The 14,862-nt window shown below is 35.0% G+C and overlaps 1 protein-coding gene across 1 annotated transcript in view; it reads right to left on the bottom strand.

Moving 5' to 3' along the window:
- The window catches only part of ptcd1 (pentatricopeptide repeat domain 1), a 10,906-nt gene extending 1,741 nt beyond the window's left edge, over positions 1–9,165 (bottom strand). The window contains exons 1-6 of the mRNA XM_056462708.1: positions 8,604–9,165; positions 5,490–5,630; positions 5,160–5,378; positions 4,314–4,415; positions 2,172–2,882; positions 577–693 (exon numbers count right to left, since the gene is read on the bottom strand). Of these exons, the coding sequence (XP_056318683.1) occupies positions 577–693; positions 2,172–2,882; positions 4,314–4,415; positions 5,160–5,378; positions 5,490–5,630; positions 8,604–9,059 (1,746 nt within the window). The 5' untranslated portion in view covers positions 9,060–9,165. The remainder of the gene's footprint in view (positions 1–576; positions 694–2,171; positions 2,883–4,313; positions 4,416–5,159; positions 5,379–5,489; positions 5,631–8,603) is intronic.
- Between the last annotated feature and the right edge of the window lie 5,697 nt (positions 9,166–14,862).

Raw genomic sequence — 14,862 nt, 5'->3', positions numbered from 1 at the left:
TTGTTTAGCCATCTCCTAAAAACAATAGACAGGACGAATCTGCCCAAATCAGACTTGTGTTAGACTTGCTATACTTAGTTAGTCTTCTTGAAGATGCTGTTTGAGTGCAGAACAACCAACATATCTCAATAAAGAATTTTAAAAAGTGTTCTCATATATTTACACCATCTTTCCCAAATTTGGCATTCTGATGAAGAGCTGGAATGAGACGAGATCCTATATGTCTGGGTACATTAACCTCTATAATGGCCATCTTATTTTCAAAATAAAAGCCCCACATACATAGTTAGTATTATACAAGCTTAATATTTGTTTTAAAAATAAGGGGAATATATTTCATTGTTGTAAGCTCTATAAGAAACATTCTAGCCAATCAGACGCTGCCAGGGGCATTCTGTGTGGATAGTCAGTGCAATGTCCTGATTGGCCTGTGATTTTACACTCACAGGATTTACATTTGAATGAGGAAACAATAGTGTTTGATGCTTATGGTATGTAATTTCCATGAACTGAACTCTTATTATTCGGCTATGCCAGTGAAAAGTAATAATTAAAAGATGAAACTGGTTTGCATACCTCCATATCAGTAAAGAGTTGCATTGCATCTTCTTCTCTTCGGCAGGCCAAAGCAATACTACAGAACGTCTGAGCATTCGTGGCCAGTCCTCTGTCAACCATTAGAGCTTTAACAGCCTGAAGAATGAGCAAGTGGTTAACATTTACACTTATGCATTTGGCAGACATTTTTATTTAAACCAACAGACATTGCATTGAAGGAACACCTTTTATCAGTTTGTGCTTTGCCTGGAAATCGAAAAACACAATGGTGTTGCTAGCGCCAGAGTTACTGTTTGAGTTATTTTGATTTCTGCATGTTTTAAGAAGGCAAACGTAAGACTTTGTAAAACCTTTTTAAAATACCAAATAAAAGAAAATGTGATCAATTGATAGGTGCACCCTAAAAATGATGTACAATTTCCCTACTACACTTCAATTGGAAGATCAAATACAGAAAAGGTTGCTGGTTCCAGTCCTAGCTGGGCCAGTTGGCATTTGTGTGGAGTTTGTATGTTCTCCCCATGTTGGCGAGGGTTTCCTCCAGGAGCTTCAGTTTCCCCCACAGTCCAAAGACATGTGCTATAGGTAAATTGGATGAACTAAATTGGTCATCACCAATAAAGCATATGCTGGAATATTTGGTGGTTCATTCCGCTGTGATGACCCCTCATAAATAAGGGAGTAAGCCAAAGGATAATGAATCAATAAATGTTTTTAATACACTTTTTAAAGTATTAAAATGGGGGGGAAGGCAGATTAAAACTTAAGAGCTTCAGAATCCCTGTTTATTTCCTTTTTTAATAAGAATAATAATTATTATTATTATTCCTTACATTTATTAAGTGCTTTTCTGTATACTCAAAGTGCTTTACATAATTTAGGGGGAAATCTCCTTATCCACCACCAGTGTGTATCATCTACTTAGCTGATGCGACGGCAGCCATATTGCGCCAGACCACACACCAGCTGATTGGTGAAGAGGAGACAGAGTGATGAAGCCAATTATAATATGGGGATGGTTAGGGATAGGAGGCTGTAATGGACAGAGGCCAGTGGGCAAATTTGGCCAGGAAGCCAGGTTAAACCCCTACTCTTTTTCAAAGGACATCCTGGGATTTTTAACGACCACAGAGAGTCAGGAACTCTGTTTAATGTCTCATCTGATAGACACTGAGCAGTAGAGTCCCCTTCACTATACTGGGGCATTAGGACCCACACAGACCGCAGGTTGAGCTCCTGCTGGTCTCACTAACACCAATTCCGGCAGCAACCTAGCTTTCCCATGTGGTCTCTCATCCAGATACTGACCAGGTGCAGCCCTGCTTAGCTTCAATAGGCGTCCATGTGAGAGTTGCAGAGAGCTTTTTTTTTTCGTCTTATATTGCCATTACTTTAGATTTAGAGTTTCTATTATTAATTTAAACTTCAGAATTGGGCAGAAATGTTTATCCAAAGATTTCCAAAGTTCATTGAAGCTAAAAATGTCTTTTTTAATCAATTCATGCATTCTCTGGAAAACAGACCCAAAACAGGCGTTATATGATAGGCTACAGAAAAACATGATTTTAGCATTTTACAGCACCATAACTGTATCAATATAATGTGTTTCTAACCTTAGCACCATCCAAGTCTCCAGCTTTGGCCACCCTTTTGATCACAGTGTTAAAGAACGGCACATCCAGCTTGACGTGACTCTTTTTGGCTACATCAATCAAACTCTGCATTGATTGGCTGCCAGCTTCCATGACATCAGCCAACAGTGTGATGGTTTTAATGTTGGGCTTCAGTCCATCTTTGGCCATTTTCTCCAAAAAGCCTTCAAGGTTACCAATAAGAGCAAGTCTATCTGAAGCACTATTCACAGGCCCCAAGGCGACTACACTTGAGTGGCAAGTTCTGGGGTCCAAGAGGTTTGGCAAACTGGAGCTGTGTGCTGATAATTCGGATTGACAGGTCAGAGAACCACTTGACGATACAGGCAACATTTGAGTCTCATCTTGAGATCCGTCTTTTACACTTTGATCTTTTTCCTTCAAATCACTCTCTTTGGTTAATCCAAGTCTCTGTGTTTGTGTGTCCACAAATAACTCGTTCTCAAATGCATCAATATCCAAGTGCTGACACGACGTCTCCACTTTGACTTTTGCTCTGTGGCTTTTTCTTCCACTTATCATTTTTGGGTTCACTTCCTCCTCTGGTCTCTTCAGTAATATTGCAGAAGCCAGATTGGGATCACCTATCCCACAATCCCGTGCAGCCCGCAGGAGTATGTTGTAATTTTGCGCATCTGGTTTTATTCCAATATTAAGCATCTGGTGCCACACCTATAAAATAAATGACAATAATTAAAAGACTTCAGGATTTTTTGAGAAAACTGTATGTAAAGATCTACTGATCTCTCTGAACTGTGCTAGGGAAATGACTGAATGGATTAGTTTGAAGATGTTTTAACCAGACATTTGGATAAATAAAATTATTACAGTAGTTAGAATTATCTTAATGGCCTGTGTTGAGAAAAAGGAATATATTTTTTTATTATTTTTGTCTCTTTTTTGTTCATAAACAATTGTATTTGTATTGCTTAAGGTGAAATATTAACTGAACTTCTTTTGTTGAGTGTGATTTGCCCTGCATACTAATGAAACATTTATGCAGAAGTAGATGAAGCTGATCGTCCAAAATTATCTTGAGCATGAAAGAAAGGCTTAAGCGTTTAATGTTGTGCAGAGAATTCATACAAAAAGAGGACGTATGTATGGGTGCGGCCAATGGAGGACTGGACAATGATTGACAAGGGATGAATTTCACTAAACTCCACCTGTTAATATCAGCTGCCTATAAAAGTTGGAGTCAGGAGATGAAAACTGTTGTGTACCTCCAGAATGCAACTCTTGCATTGCATTGAGGATAACGGAATTCTGTGAATCGTATTATGCATTTGTATTCAATAAATTACTACAATTTATTCCATTGAACAAAAACCTCTCCTGATCTTTTTTATTGAACACACATGGAATTAACTATTCCTACACCTGTTTATCAGGTGACCACAGAACAAACAAAACAAGTCCTGAAAACTGATTAAGGAGTGCATTATATGCAGACACCAATATTTTTTACAGACTTAATGCTCTGTTGATTCCTTTAAAAACAGATTCATTCAGGAATGAAACATTGCTGTGTTCCCCTGAGATGCACAAATCCTCAGCTCTGAATTTTATTGGAACAGTTTTAATTAGTGAAACAAAACATTGCGCTGTCTAACATGCAACTCGCTCAATATTAATTTTTGTATAAGAACTGTTTTTACAAAATAAATATCAAATTTACAATTAAAAATCATAGATTATTGACAAAATGGCACGTTACCTGATGTTATTTATATACATTACTTATGTACTACTTGTATATATCATTTCTATATCATGTGATATTATTTAACTACTTTTATAATGAGAATTATAGGATCATAAACTGCAATAATCACACATTTAGTATTGTTTTTTTTTTCTTTTGCAAAATTAGTAAAATAATAAAAAATGTCAGGTTGCACAGTTAAAACACCGACAATAATATAGCGCTTTTCTGGACACTCAAAGTGCTTTACACATTTTTGAGAGGAAAGCCCTGCTTAGCTTCAGTGGGTGACCACGAGAGAGTTGCAGAGAGCTAGCTGCCGACAAGAAATATTACAAGACTATCAATAAATGCCCACAATTAACTTTTGTTTCTAGTCAGTAGGTGTGTGTATGTACCTGTAAAGCCAGTCTGAACCCATGCTGCTTGTCATTCACACAGCTGATCAGCAGATACTGAAATGTCTCTTGTGTGATTGGTTGGCCATTCTGAAGCATCTCCTATTCATGCATTGACACACAAAGCAAATAATATCACTGTAGAATATAACAACTGTTTAAATCAATGGTATATTCATGGTTCCCACTCAATTTCCTTTTCTTTAATTGTCACTGATAAAAAGGCTGAGTGTCCATGACATATAATAATTGAAAATCAGCCCACTATTGCATTGATTATATTAATAAAAAATAAAAAAATAAAAATAATAATAATAATGTTACAATAATAACATAACATTAAAAATGGGTTTAATACCCACTATGAGAACAACTTTGGATAATTATTTACCTCAGATTTGGAATAAATGAATCTGAGGTACTTGCTTTTTGTGTAGCTGTGATGTGCTCCCTCTCCCACATTTGTTAGCTCAATAGTACTTTACACAACTTTACATTAAGCTTTTCTGTTGTTACTTTTTAACACCCAGTCTTCAGTCAAAAAAAGCTGAAGCCAATTATCTTAAAATTGAAAATATCCTGACATGTTAGCGTTTGTTTTGACATTTTGACAAAAAAGCCTAAACCTAACAAGCGTAAAACAGGACGGCATACAAAAACATGGTATAGAAAAAATACACTTTGATAAATGTAAACTAAAATTTAAAGCGACGAACCGAAAACCCTGATATCCCATGATTTATTATCAATGTTTACAATAAACCATTTAAACTTACATTATATTGCAGAAATCCCCTGACCCGTGGGAACCCTGCATATTGCAATACTGTTGACATCAGTTCTTACCCGCAGAAGTTGAAAACATGACTTCATATCTCCAGCAAGAGCGACTGTTTTGAGCAAAGCATGCTGGGTGATGGCAGTGAGAGTGATGTTTTTCTTGAGGAGCTCCTGTTTGAGCTTCAGTGCCTGTTCCAGCCCTGACTGTTTCCATGGTGACTCAGAACAAGCGTTAAACAAGGCGGTGTATGTCGCATCTGATGGCTCTATGCGTCGCTTCTTCATCTGAGCCATAATTTATCATACAAATAAGGTTAATTACAGATAAAGTGTTCAACTGAATGGAATACTGACATCAAGGATCATCATAATGTGAAGTGTGCACTGCTATCTTACATTATTGTATAGCTGGAAGGCTTTCTTTAGGTATCCCACGCGTCCACATCCACCAATGAGAACGGTGTAATTGAACTCCTCAGGCTGCAACTTCTCACCTTTGAGCATTTCAGCCTCAAACAGAACTAATGCTTCGGCCAGCTAGAGGGAAACAGAAGAAAGTGTGTTTCTTTATTTGAAGTGAATACATTTGGTTCTACACCCAAAACTGTGTTTTTATTGAAAGTTTCTATATCTATTTATTGTTGTACGACGTATTGCATCAAAATATATTGCGATAAACGATATTATTGACATTTTAAGCCACTCATACAACACCAGAATGACAATATAATATCATCACGATGCACGTACACTCTTCCAACGAACACATGATATTTAACTCTTAAAAATATTTAATTAAATTATAGTCATTTTAACAATTGGCATGGGAATCAGCACGTGAAACTGCATATCGTGAATAAATAATAATAAATATTTACTAAAAAAAGTCATGGTTTCCGCTACATTCATTCTGCCATGGCGGGGTGCCACACCAAAATTCATCCCGCCATGGCTACATTACATAGCAAACATTCAGTCATTGTTGTTGTTTTTTAATGGCGGGTTATGATCGCACAAAAACGCATTAAAAGGTAAGTGAATTATAACAGCGCAAGCTTTTCTGTAACCGTAGCAGTGCTGTGCGTTATTAATAACATACATAAATGCAATCGCGACTTATTATACTGCTCTCACAACATTTCTCCATTTGTCATTGAAATAACGCCATAGGTAGTTGGTAGATTTCTGTAAAAGACCAGCCGCCACAGCTGGAAAAAATCCTAGAAGAAACACTGCAAGTGCACGGTAAAAAGTAACAGAGGCTGCAATATCTGCTACTAGATCCATTTTCAGTTGTCAGACACCCACATGAAAATATACTATAGTAATTTATAGTAAATACTAGGGATGCTCCAATCGATCAGCTGGAGATTGGTATAGGCCGATAATCACATTTTATGACTTGATCGGTACTTGCCAATCTGGCCAATCTCATAAACCGATCACAATTGTTCTGAATTAGATAAAATACCAGGAAATCATGGACCTGAGAGTGAATTAGCAAAAGGAACAGATTGTGAGAGGCACGGTTATGTTTTAAGCTTTACATTTGTTAGGTTAGATGAATAGTACAGTAAAGATATATACTATACTATAAGTCAATATACTGATTATTGTGACAGGCCTAATTAAAAGTTTATTTCTCAGATTTCATCTTCAAATTTAAAAATAAATTTAACTTCTGTAACTTTTTTAATTCATCTTTTAGCTTCGCTTTTCAACAGTATTCATAATCAGCCAAGCTTAAAATGAAAAAGAGGCTAAAAATAAATTGAGACTAAATTAAAGTATGTGCCCTGATGCATTCATGATTCAGGGCTATGCTAGGAATATTATTTTTTTTTTTAAATTGCCTTTATAAAAATCCCCTAAAAATATACAAATAAAATTTTAAAAAGCATTAATTAACTAAAAGTCAATTCATATTAAAAAGTTCCAAAACATTCACTTTATATCTAACACCAAAAACACAGCACAGTTATAATCACCTGCTTTACAGGTGCTTTAGGATGTTTAGCACATAAAAAAAGTGTACATCTTTAAAGAGATTGTTCACCCAAAAATTAAAGTGTGCTCATTATTTACTCACTATCAAGTAGTTCCAAACCTTTATGCGTTTCTTTATTTTGCTTAACACAAGAGAAGATATTTTAAGATAATTTGAAGAATGTTGAAAACTGGTAACTATTGACTTCATAGTAGGAAAAGGACATCTTACAAAAATCAATGATTACAGGTCTCTGACATGTTTCCAAATATCTTCTTGTGTGTTCATCAGAAGAAAGAAACTCAAACATGTTTGTGACAAGTGAATGATGACAATTTTCATTTTTGGGTGAACTTTCCCTTTAATAAATAACATTCTTAAAACAATGCTTTGAAATGTCCTTTATAAAAATTAATTTAATATGATTTTATTAAAAATAGCACATTTCCAAAACATAACTACACTCCAGTGCTCCTTTATTTGCTTAAATCATATTGAACGCAAGTACATTATAATATTCTTTTAAGATTTGACGCACACTACAATGCACATTCAGTAGTTTTTCCGCAATAAATACAAATGCTGATACTTCACCATAATAAAGCCACAACAGATTGAGGTAAAGATGGTTTTATATTCATACGTTCGTTCATTTTTGAACAGTGACAACTTGTGACATGGTGCCTATATTGTATGGAGTCAATCTAGGGCCATTTATACTTGCAAAAAAAGAGAAAGTTTTGCAAACAAAACAAAAAGTACTGACCAAAAATAATTAAATAAATGCTAATTTCCAAATATTGCAAAGCAAAAATTAATTTTTGAAAAAAAAAATACATTTTGCTAACAAAAATAAAGAACTGCAAAGGGAAAATAAGGTTTTGAGAAATAAAAATGAAACTGGCAAATAAAAAAATAACAGCAAATAAAAATCAATTATTTGTTTGCAAATTAAATTTTTATTTCAGAAAACTTAATTTTCCCTTTCCTGTTCTTTATTTTTGTTAGCAAAATTTATTTTTGTTTCTCAAAATTAAATTTTTGCTTTGCGATATTTGGAGATTAGCATTTATTTCATTATTTTTGCTCAATACTTTTTTTTTTTGCTTTACTTTTACTATACTTTATTCTCTTTTTTGCAAGTATATATATGGCCCTAGATTGACTCCATAATATTGTACTTTGAATATTCGGTCTGAAATTGCATGTATTTTTTTTTACTCGAAAGCTGCTAAAATGCATACAATTAACATTATTGTTGCTGTTTTTTTTTTTTTTACTTTTTAATCTCATCTTGCTACTTCTGTTGTTGTTTTAGACAAATAGGACTTGCACTGAAAAGAGGGGCAAACGCAAATTTCGTTGCATCTTGAACAATGACAATACATATTCTGATTCTTATGATATAGCAAGCTGTAACTTCAACAACATTAGCAGTACTAGATGACTGTGAATAATGTTGTGCATTGATAGCCACAACAGAGAGAAGTGATATTAAAATAAGATATTTTTTGTGAGCATACTTTGTCCTCTTTGATGAGCCTTTTGCACTGGAGGAAGTACCAGTATGGTGTGTTTCTCCGACCCGTTCTGGACTTGAACTTTTCCACCGGCTTTTGATCCTCCTCCTCATCCTCTTCGGCAGTTCTGTATTTCAGATCCCGCTGCTCTGCAGATGCTTTACGGAAGATTCTTCTGGAGGATAACTTTCTAGAATAATCGCCAAATGAATCCCTTTGGTTTTGATCAGGCACGTGATCAAATGCGTTTGAGCTGGAATTACTGCTCTCGGTCCACTTTGGAGCTGTTAAAGTCGCTGATCCACTGAAGAATCTCAGGGTTTTTTGCGGGACTCTTTCTGAAGGACAGACAGCTGATCTCCGCAAGCTTGAAGATGAAGCAGCACACTTTAAAACATTAACACCACTGTTTCGAGTCAAAATCCCCCTCTGAAATGCTGAACGCAACATTTTGGACATCAGTCGTGAACTAAAACCTAATTACTCCATTTGAAATCTCTTCAAAACTTATAAACAGCTGCCAGGATTCCTCACATGATGCTGCCACAGGAAGTCGCCATGATGATGCCCGTGAAGAAAGTTTATCAAGACATTACTAATAGATAGTCGCATATAGCGTAATATTTAGCGTATTTATTGTAATTCACTGTTAAAGAATTTATAAAACATGTTTATTTCTAATTATACGGTTTAACGAAGCAACGGTATTATTTACCAAACAAAATAAATAATAAAGATGAGTGGGATCGATTAGTATGGCTTGAGTAGGATTTGTTTTCAAGAAACTGCAGCAGCTGCCATCTAGTGACTGATATTGAATGTGCTTTAATGACGTTTTACTTGACTTTGACAATTGATTTTAATTTAATTCTTACGCATGTTACATAATAGATAAAATATCTGTATGCATTAACCAATTAGCTTCTATAATTACTGTTATTTATTGTAGGACACTCTTGTTTGAAAAACATATTAAACAAAAAATTTAATTTCAGGTAAATCATCTGGTTGTAAAATAATATTTACTGCAAAATGCATTGATCACAAAGCATTTATAGGTGGTAATTCGTTTACAAGAATATTGCAATATAGAAATGTTGTATTCACATAATCTTACTGTATAAATATTATTATTGTCATTATTTTTATTATTACCAAAATGTGAGTCATTATAGAGGGGTATGTGGTTCTCAAAATATTGATTGTTATTTTTAATGTTTAAATATTAAACATTATTTAGCTTTAGCTGAGTGATCTTTTAATCAATCTTTAAAGTTTTGATCAAATACACATTAAATTGATTAAAAGGGTACTTATCAAGGAATCACTTAATTGTTATTTGCAATTGTAAAAAATATTTTGTAGATTAAATTCATATTGAGTTCAGTTTTTATATTTATATAAAAATAAATATGTATAAAATAAATATTAAATAAATATGTATTTAATTTATGGCAAATATAAAATATAATATTCATGTATTTAAATATATTTTGCAATGTCAAAGTTGCAATTTAGCATATTTAATATGTATTCAGCTTAAAATTAGTTAAAAAACAGTTATAATCAAATACTGAACATGTTCTTTAGTATTATAGTAAACACATCAAAATAAGTGTACTTTAAAGCATGACTAATCATTATTATGTGTACATTTGGCAGATGGGACTTACAAATGAAAGCAATAGATTCAAGGCAACAAAACAAACACGTGTAAACAAACATATGTAAATAATATTTATATAATCCTGGTAGTTTAATAAGGTCATCTGATCAGTTTTTTTCTTTCTGTACCATGGTCCCAGTGTAAGCAAATTGGGGATCATGCTTTTGCTGTTATCCCCCCAAAATACTGCAACAAGCTTCCACCCCACATTAGACACGCTCCAACTTTATCTGTTTTTAAAAAGCTTCTGAAACTGCATCTTTGCTCTTTAGCATTTGAGCCTTTTTAATGTTGAGGGGTTTAGCTTTGGTTTTAGTTGTTATGTACAGTTGAAGTTAGAATTATTATTAATTATTATTGACATTTTTTTCTTTTTTTTAAATATTTCTTAAATGATGTTTAACAAACCAAGAAAATTTTCACAGTATGTCTAATAATATTTTTTCTTCTGGAGAAAGTCTTATTTGTTTTAATTCGGCTAGAATAAAAGCAGTTTTTAATTTTTTTAAAACTATTTTAAGGTCAAAATTATTAGCCCCTTTAAGCTATATGTTTTTTCGATAGTCTACAGAACAAACCTTCGCTATACAATAACTTGCCTAATTACCCTAACCTGCCTAGTTAACCTAATTAACTTAGTTAAGCCTTTAAATGTCACTTTAAGTTGTATAGAAGTGTCTTGTAAAATATCTAGTCAAATATTATTTACTGTCATCATGGCAAAGATAAAATAAATCAGTTATTAGAAATGAGTTATTAAAACTATAATGTTTAGAAATGTGTTGAAAAAATCTTCTCTCCGTTAAACAGAAATTGGGGGAAAAAATAAACAGGGGGCAAATAATTCTAAATTCAACTGTGTGATGTATGACATGTTATTTTAATTAGTATTTGATTGTGTTCAGCACTTTGGGCAACATTGTGTTGTAAAAAATGTGCTATATAAATAAACAAACTAACTAAATAAGACGATAACAATGGTCTAATTTGGTATATAAAATGTTTATATTTTATTAAAATAAATGTAAATATTGTATTATTATTAATTTTATATACTTAACATATGTCAAGAATAAATAATATAATATAATATAATATAATATAATATAATATAATATAATATAATATAATATAATATAATATAATATAATATAATATAATATAATTTGTTCATTTTCTTTTCAGTTTAGTCCCTTTATTAATCAGAAATTGCCACAGCGGAATGAATCGCCAACTTATCCAGCATATGTTTTACACAGCAGATGCCCTTCCAGCTGCAACTCAATACTGGGAAACACCCATACACTCTCATTTACACACATACACTACGGCCAATTTAGCTTTTTCAGTTCACCTATAGCGCATGTCTTTGGACTGTGGGGGAAACCGGAGCACCCGGAGGAAACCCACACCAACACAGGGAGAACATGCAAACTCAGAAATGCCACTTGACCCAGCTGGGACTCAAACCAGCGACCTTCTTGCTGTGAGGTGAGAGTGCTAACCACTGAGCCAATGTGTCGCCCATTTAATATAATATATGACATTATTTCAAAGTAAAAACAAAATATTATTAGTATATTTGAAGCACATTACAAATGCACATTCAACATAAATAAGCACACTTCTTTTTCACTAGCGTGCACAAACATGAGGAAATGGAGACACTGCAGTGTGTGAGGATTATTCATGACATCTAAATTCACTTCTAGTTAACTTCTCTGGCTTATCCACTGCTGCTTACGTAAGTGTGATATTTCAAAATCAGTTAGTGAGCTGTGTGCATGTGTGTGTGCGAGTCTGAATCTGCTCTCACATTGTATCAGTAGGATTTCTCTCTGTATCCTCCATGACAGACTGCAATGCAGGACTGCTAACTGTGGCCCCCCTAGACTGCTGAACGCACCCACCCACATACATATACTGCAGAACAGAAGAGGGTGAAGGCTTTGGTTTCCTCAGCATCTCCTCAGAGATCGTACACACACTATGTTTCCATAGAGATGACACTTTATGCATTTGTGTAATTTGCATATAGAACTAAAAGACAGAATTGCAGTTGTTCTCAAATGTGTTTCTATCTTCCAGTGCATCCAAAATGCTTTTACATCTTGTGTGTTTGCCTTCCTACGCTTTAAATCCTGCTGCAGCAAAATCAGCTATTGTGGAGCCACCATCTAGAGACTGATGCTGAAATTGTGTACTGTAATAAAATCTTTCATATGACAAGTGATTTTATATATTTGTTGAGACATTCTGAAAAAAGGTGCTTCTATGAGCACTTTCAGTAGGGCGACACGATGGCTCAGTGTTTAGCACTGTCACCTCACAGCAAGAAGGTCACTGGTTCGAGTCCTGGCTGGGTCATTGGCATTTCTGTGAGGAGTTTGCATGTTCTCCCCGTGTTGGTGTGGGTTTCCTCCGGGTGCTCCGGTTTCCCCAACAGTCCAAAGACATGCGCTATAGGTGAATTCATTCATTCATTCGTTCACTTTCTTTTCGGCTTAGTCCCTTTTTTAATCTGCGGTCGCCACAGCGGAATGAACCGCCAACTTATCCAGCACGTTTTACACAGCAGATGCCTTTCCAGCTGCAACCCATCACTGGTAAACATCCATACACACTCATTCACACACATACACTACGGACAATTTTAGCCTACCCAATTCACCTGTACTACATGTCTTTGGACTGTGGGGGAAACCGGAGCACCCGGAGGAACCCCATGCGAACACGAGGAGAACATGCAAACTCCAGACGGAAAAGCCAACTGACCCAGCACAGGCTCGAACCAGCGATCTTCTTGCTGTGAGGCGATTGTGCTACCCACTGCGCCACCATGCAGCCTGTGTATATTTATCATGTAAATATAAACACACACATGTATGCAAATATTTGAGAAAATATTAATTTATATTCATACATAAAATATATATGTATATAATAGTAATTTTGATTTAAATGTAACAAAATAGTTTTGAATAGTTTTGTTTTTATGTATGTGTGTGTGTCACACAGATATATAATAAATAAACTTATATATAAAACTTTCCCAGAGATGGGTTGCGGCTGAAAGGGCATCCGCTGCATAAAAACTTGCTGGATCAGTTGGTGGTTCATTCCGCTGTGGCGACCCCGGATTAATAAAGGGACTAAGCCGACAAGAAAATGAATGAATGAATGAATGAATATATATATATAAAACACAAACATATATATTGTGTCAAAAGAAACTTTTATTTTGGATGCAATTAACAGTCACAATTAATTTTTGGCCAGGACTATTATTAATGCATTAATTTATGGTGAAATATTGTGGATGGGTCTGCTGTTTTCATTTGAGCAGTACTGTATCATTTTTAACTCAGATATATGACCTAAATCAGGATAATAGATAATTTAGGGGATCAGCTTTGCATTTCTTCAAGAATCTCCCGAGGTCTTTCTGTGCCCGGAGCAAGCCATCAGACTATGAACAAAACTTCAAACGACAAAGGAAGAGAAATGCTGAATTCTGAAGAGTTTAACTGCTTCCCTTGAAGTGCAAATGCACAAGATCAAGTTGGTGTATATATAGCTGAAAATCCAAATGCAGAAATGAAGATTCAGATGAATGTGGTTGTGGTTTGGAAATTTAAAAAGGAAGTCAAGGATAGACATTTTTAGCAAGGGTTATTTATAGGTTTGTTTTTGGCACCTAGTTCAAACATATCTTAATTGTGAATAAATATTTATTGATTGATTGAATCATACTTTTTATAGGCTATGCATTTATTTATTTTTTATTCATTTATCTTTTCTTTCATACATTCATTTATCCACAAAAAAAAAATCTCAAATCTTCTTCAAAGTGATAATAAAGCAGGGTTTCATTGTGGTCAATAATGGTGATTTTTATTTAATTCATTCATTCAGTCATTCATTCATTTTCCTTCGGCCACAGCGGAATGAACCGCCAACTTATCCAGCATATGTTTTCCACAGCGGATGCCCTTTCAGCTGCAACCCAGTATTGAGAAACACCTATACATTTTCACATGCACACATACACTATGACCAATTTTATGCATTCATTCATTTTCTTTTCGGCCTATAGTCCCTTTATTAATCAGGCGTCACCACAGCGGAATGAACCGCCAACTTATCCAGCATATGTTTTGCGCAGCGCATGCCCTTCCAGACCAACACTGGGAAACACCCATACACTCTTGCAATCACACACATACACTATGGCCAATTTAGCGTATTCAATTCACCTATACCGCATGTCATTGGAATTTGGGGAAAACCGTAGCACCCGGAGGAAACCCACGCGAACACAGGAAGAAGATGCAGACTCCACACCGCAATGCTAACTGACCCAGCCAGGGCTTAAACCAGCAACCTTCTTGCTGTGAGGTGATTGTGCTACCCACTGAGTCACCATGACGCCCCATTATGGCAAATTTAGTTTGTTCAATTCACCTATAACGCATGTCTTTGGACTGTGGGGGAACCCAGAGGAACACGAGGAGAACATGCAAACTCCACACAGAAATGCCAACCGACCCAGCCGGGGCTCGAACCAGCGAACTTGCTGTGAGGTGACAGTTCTAA

Source organism: Danio aesculapii, chromosome 1, assembly GCF_903798145.1.
Source record: "Danio aesculapii chromosome 1, fDanAes4.1, whole genome shotgun sequence".
In the NCBI taxonomy this organism is placed as follows: Eukaryota; Metazoa; Chordata; class Actinopteri; order Cypriniformes; family Danionidae; genus Danio; species Danio aesculapii.
Note: the sequence above shows the minus strand (reverse complement) of the source record. Positions and strands in the feature narration are given on the sequence as shown.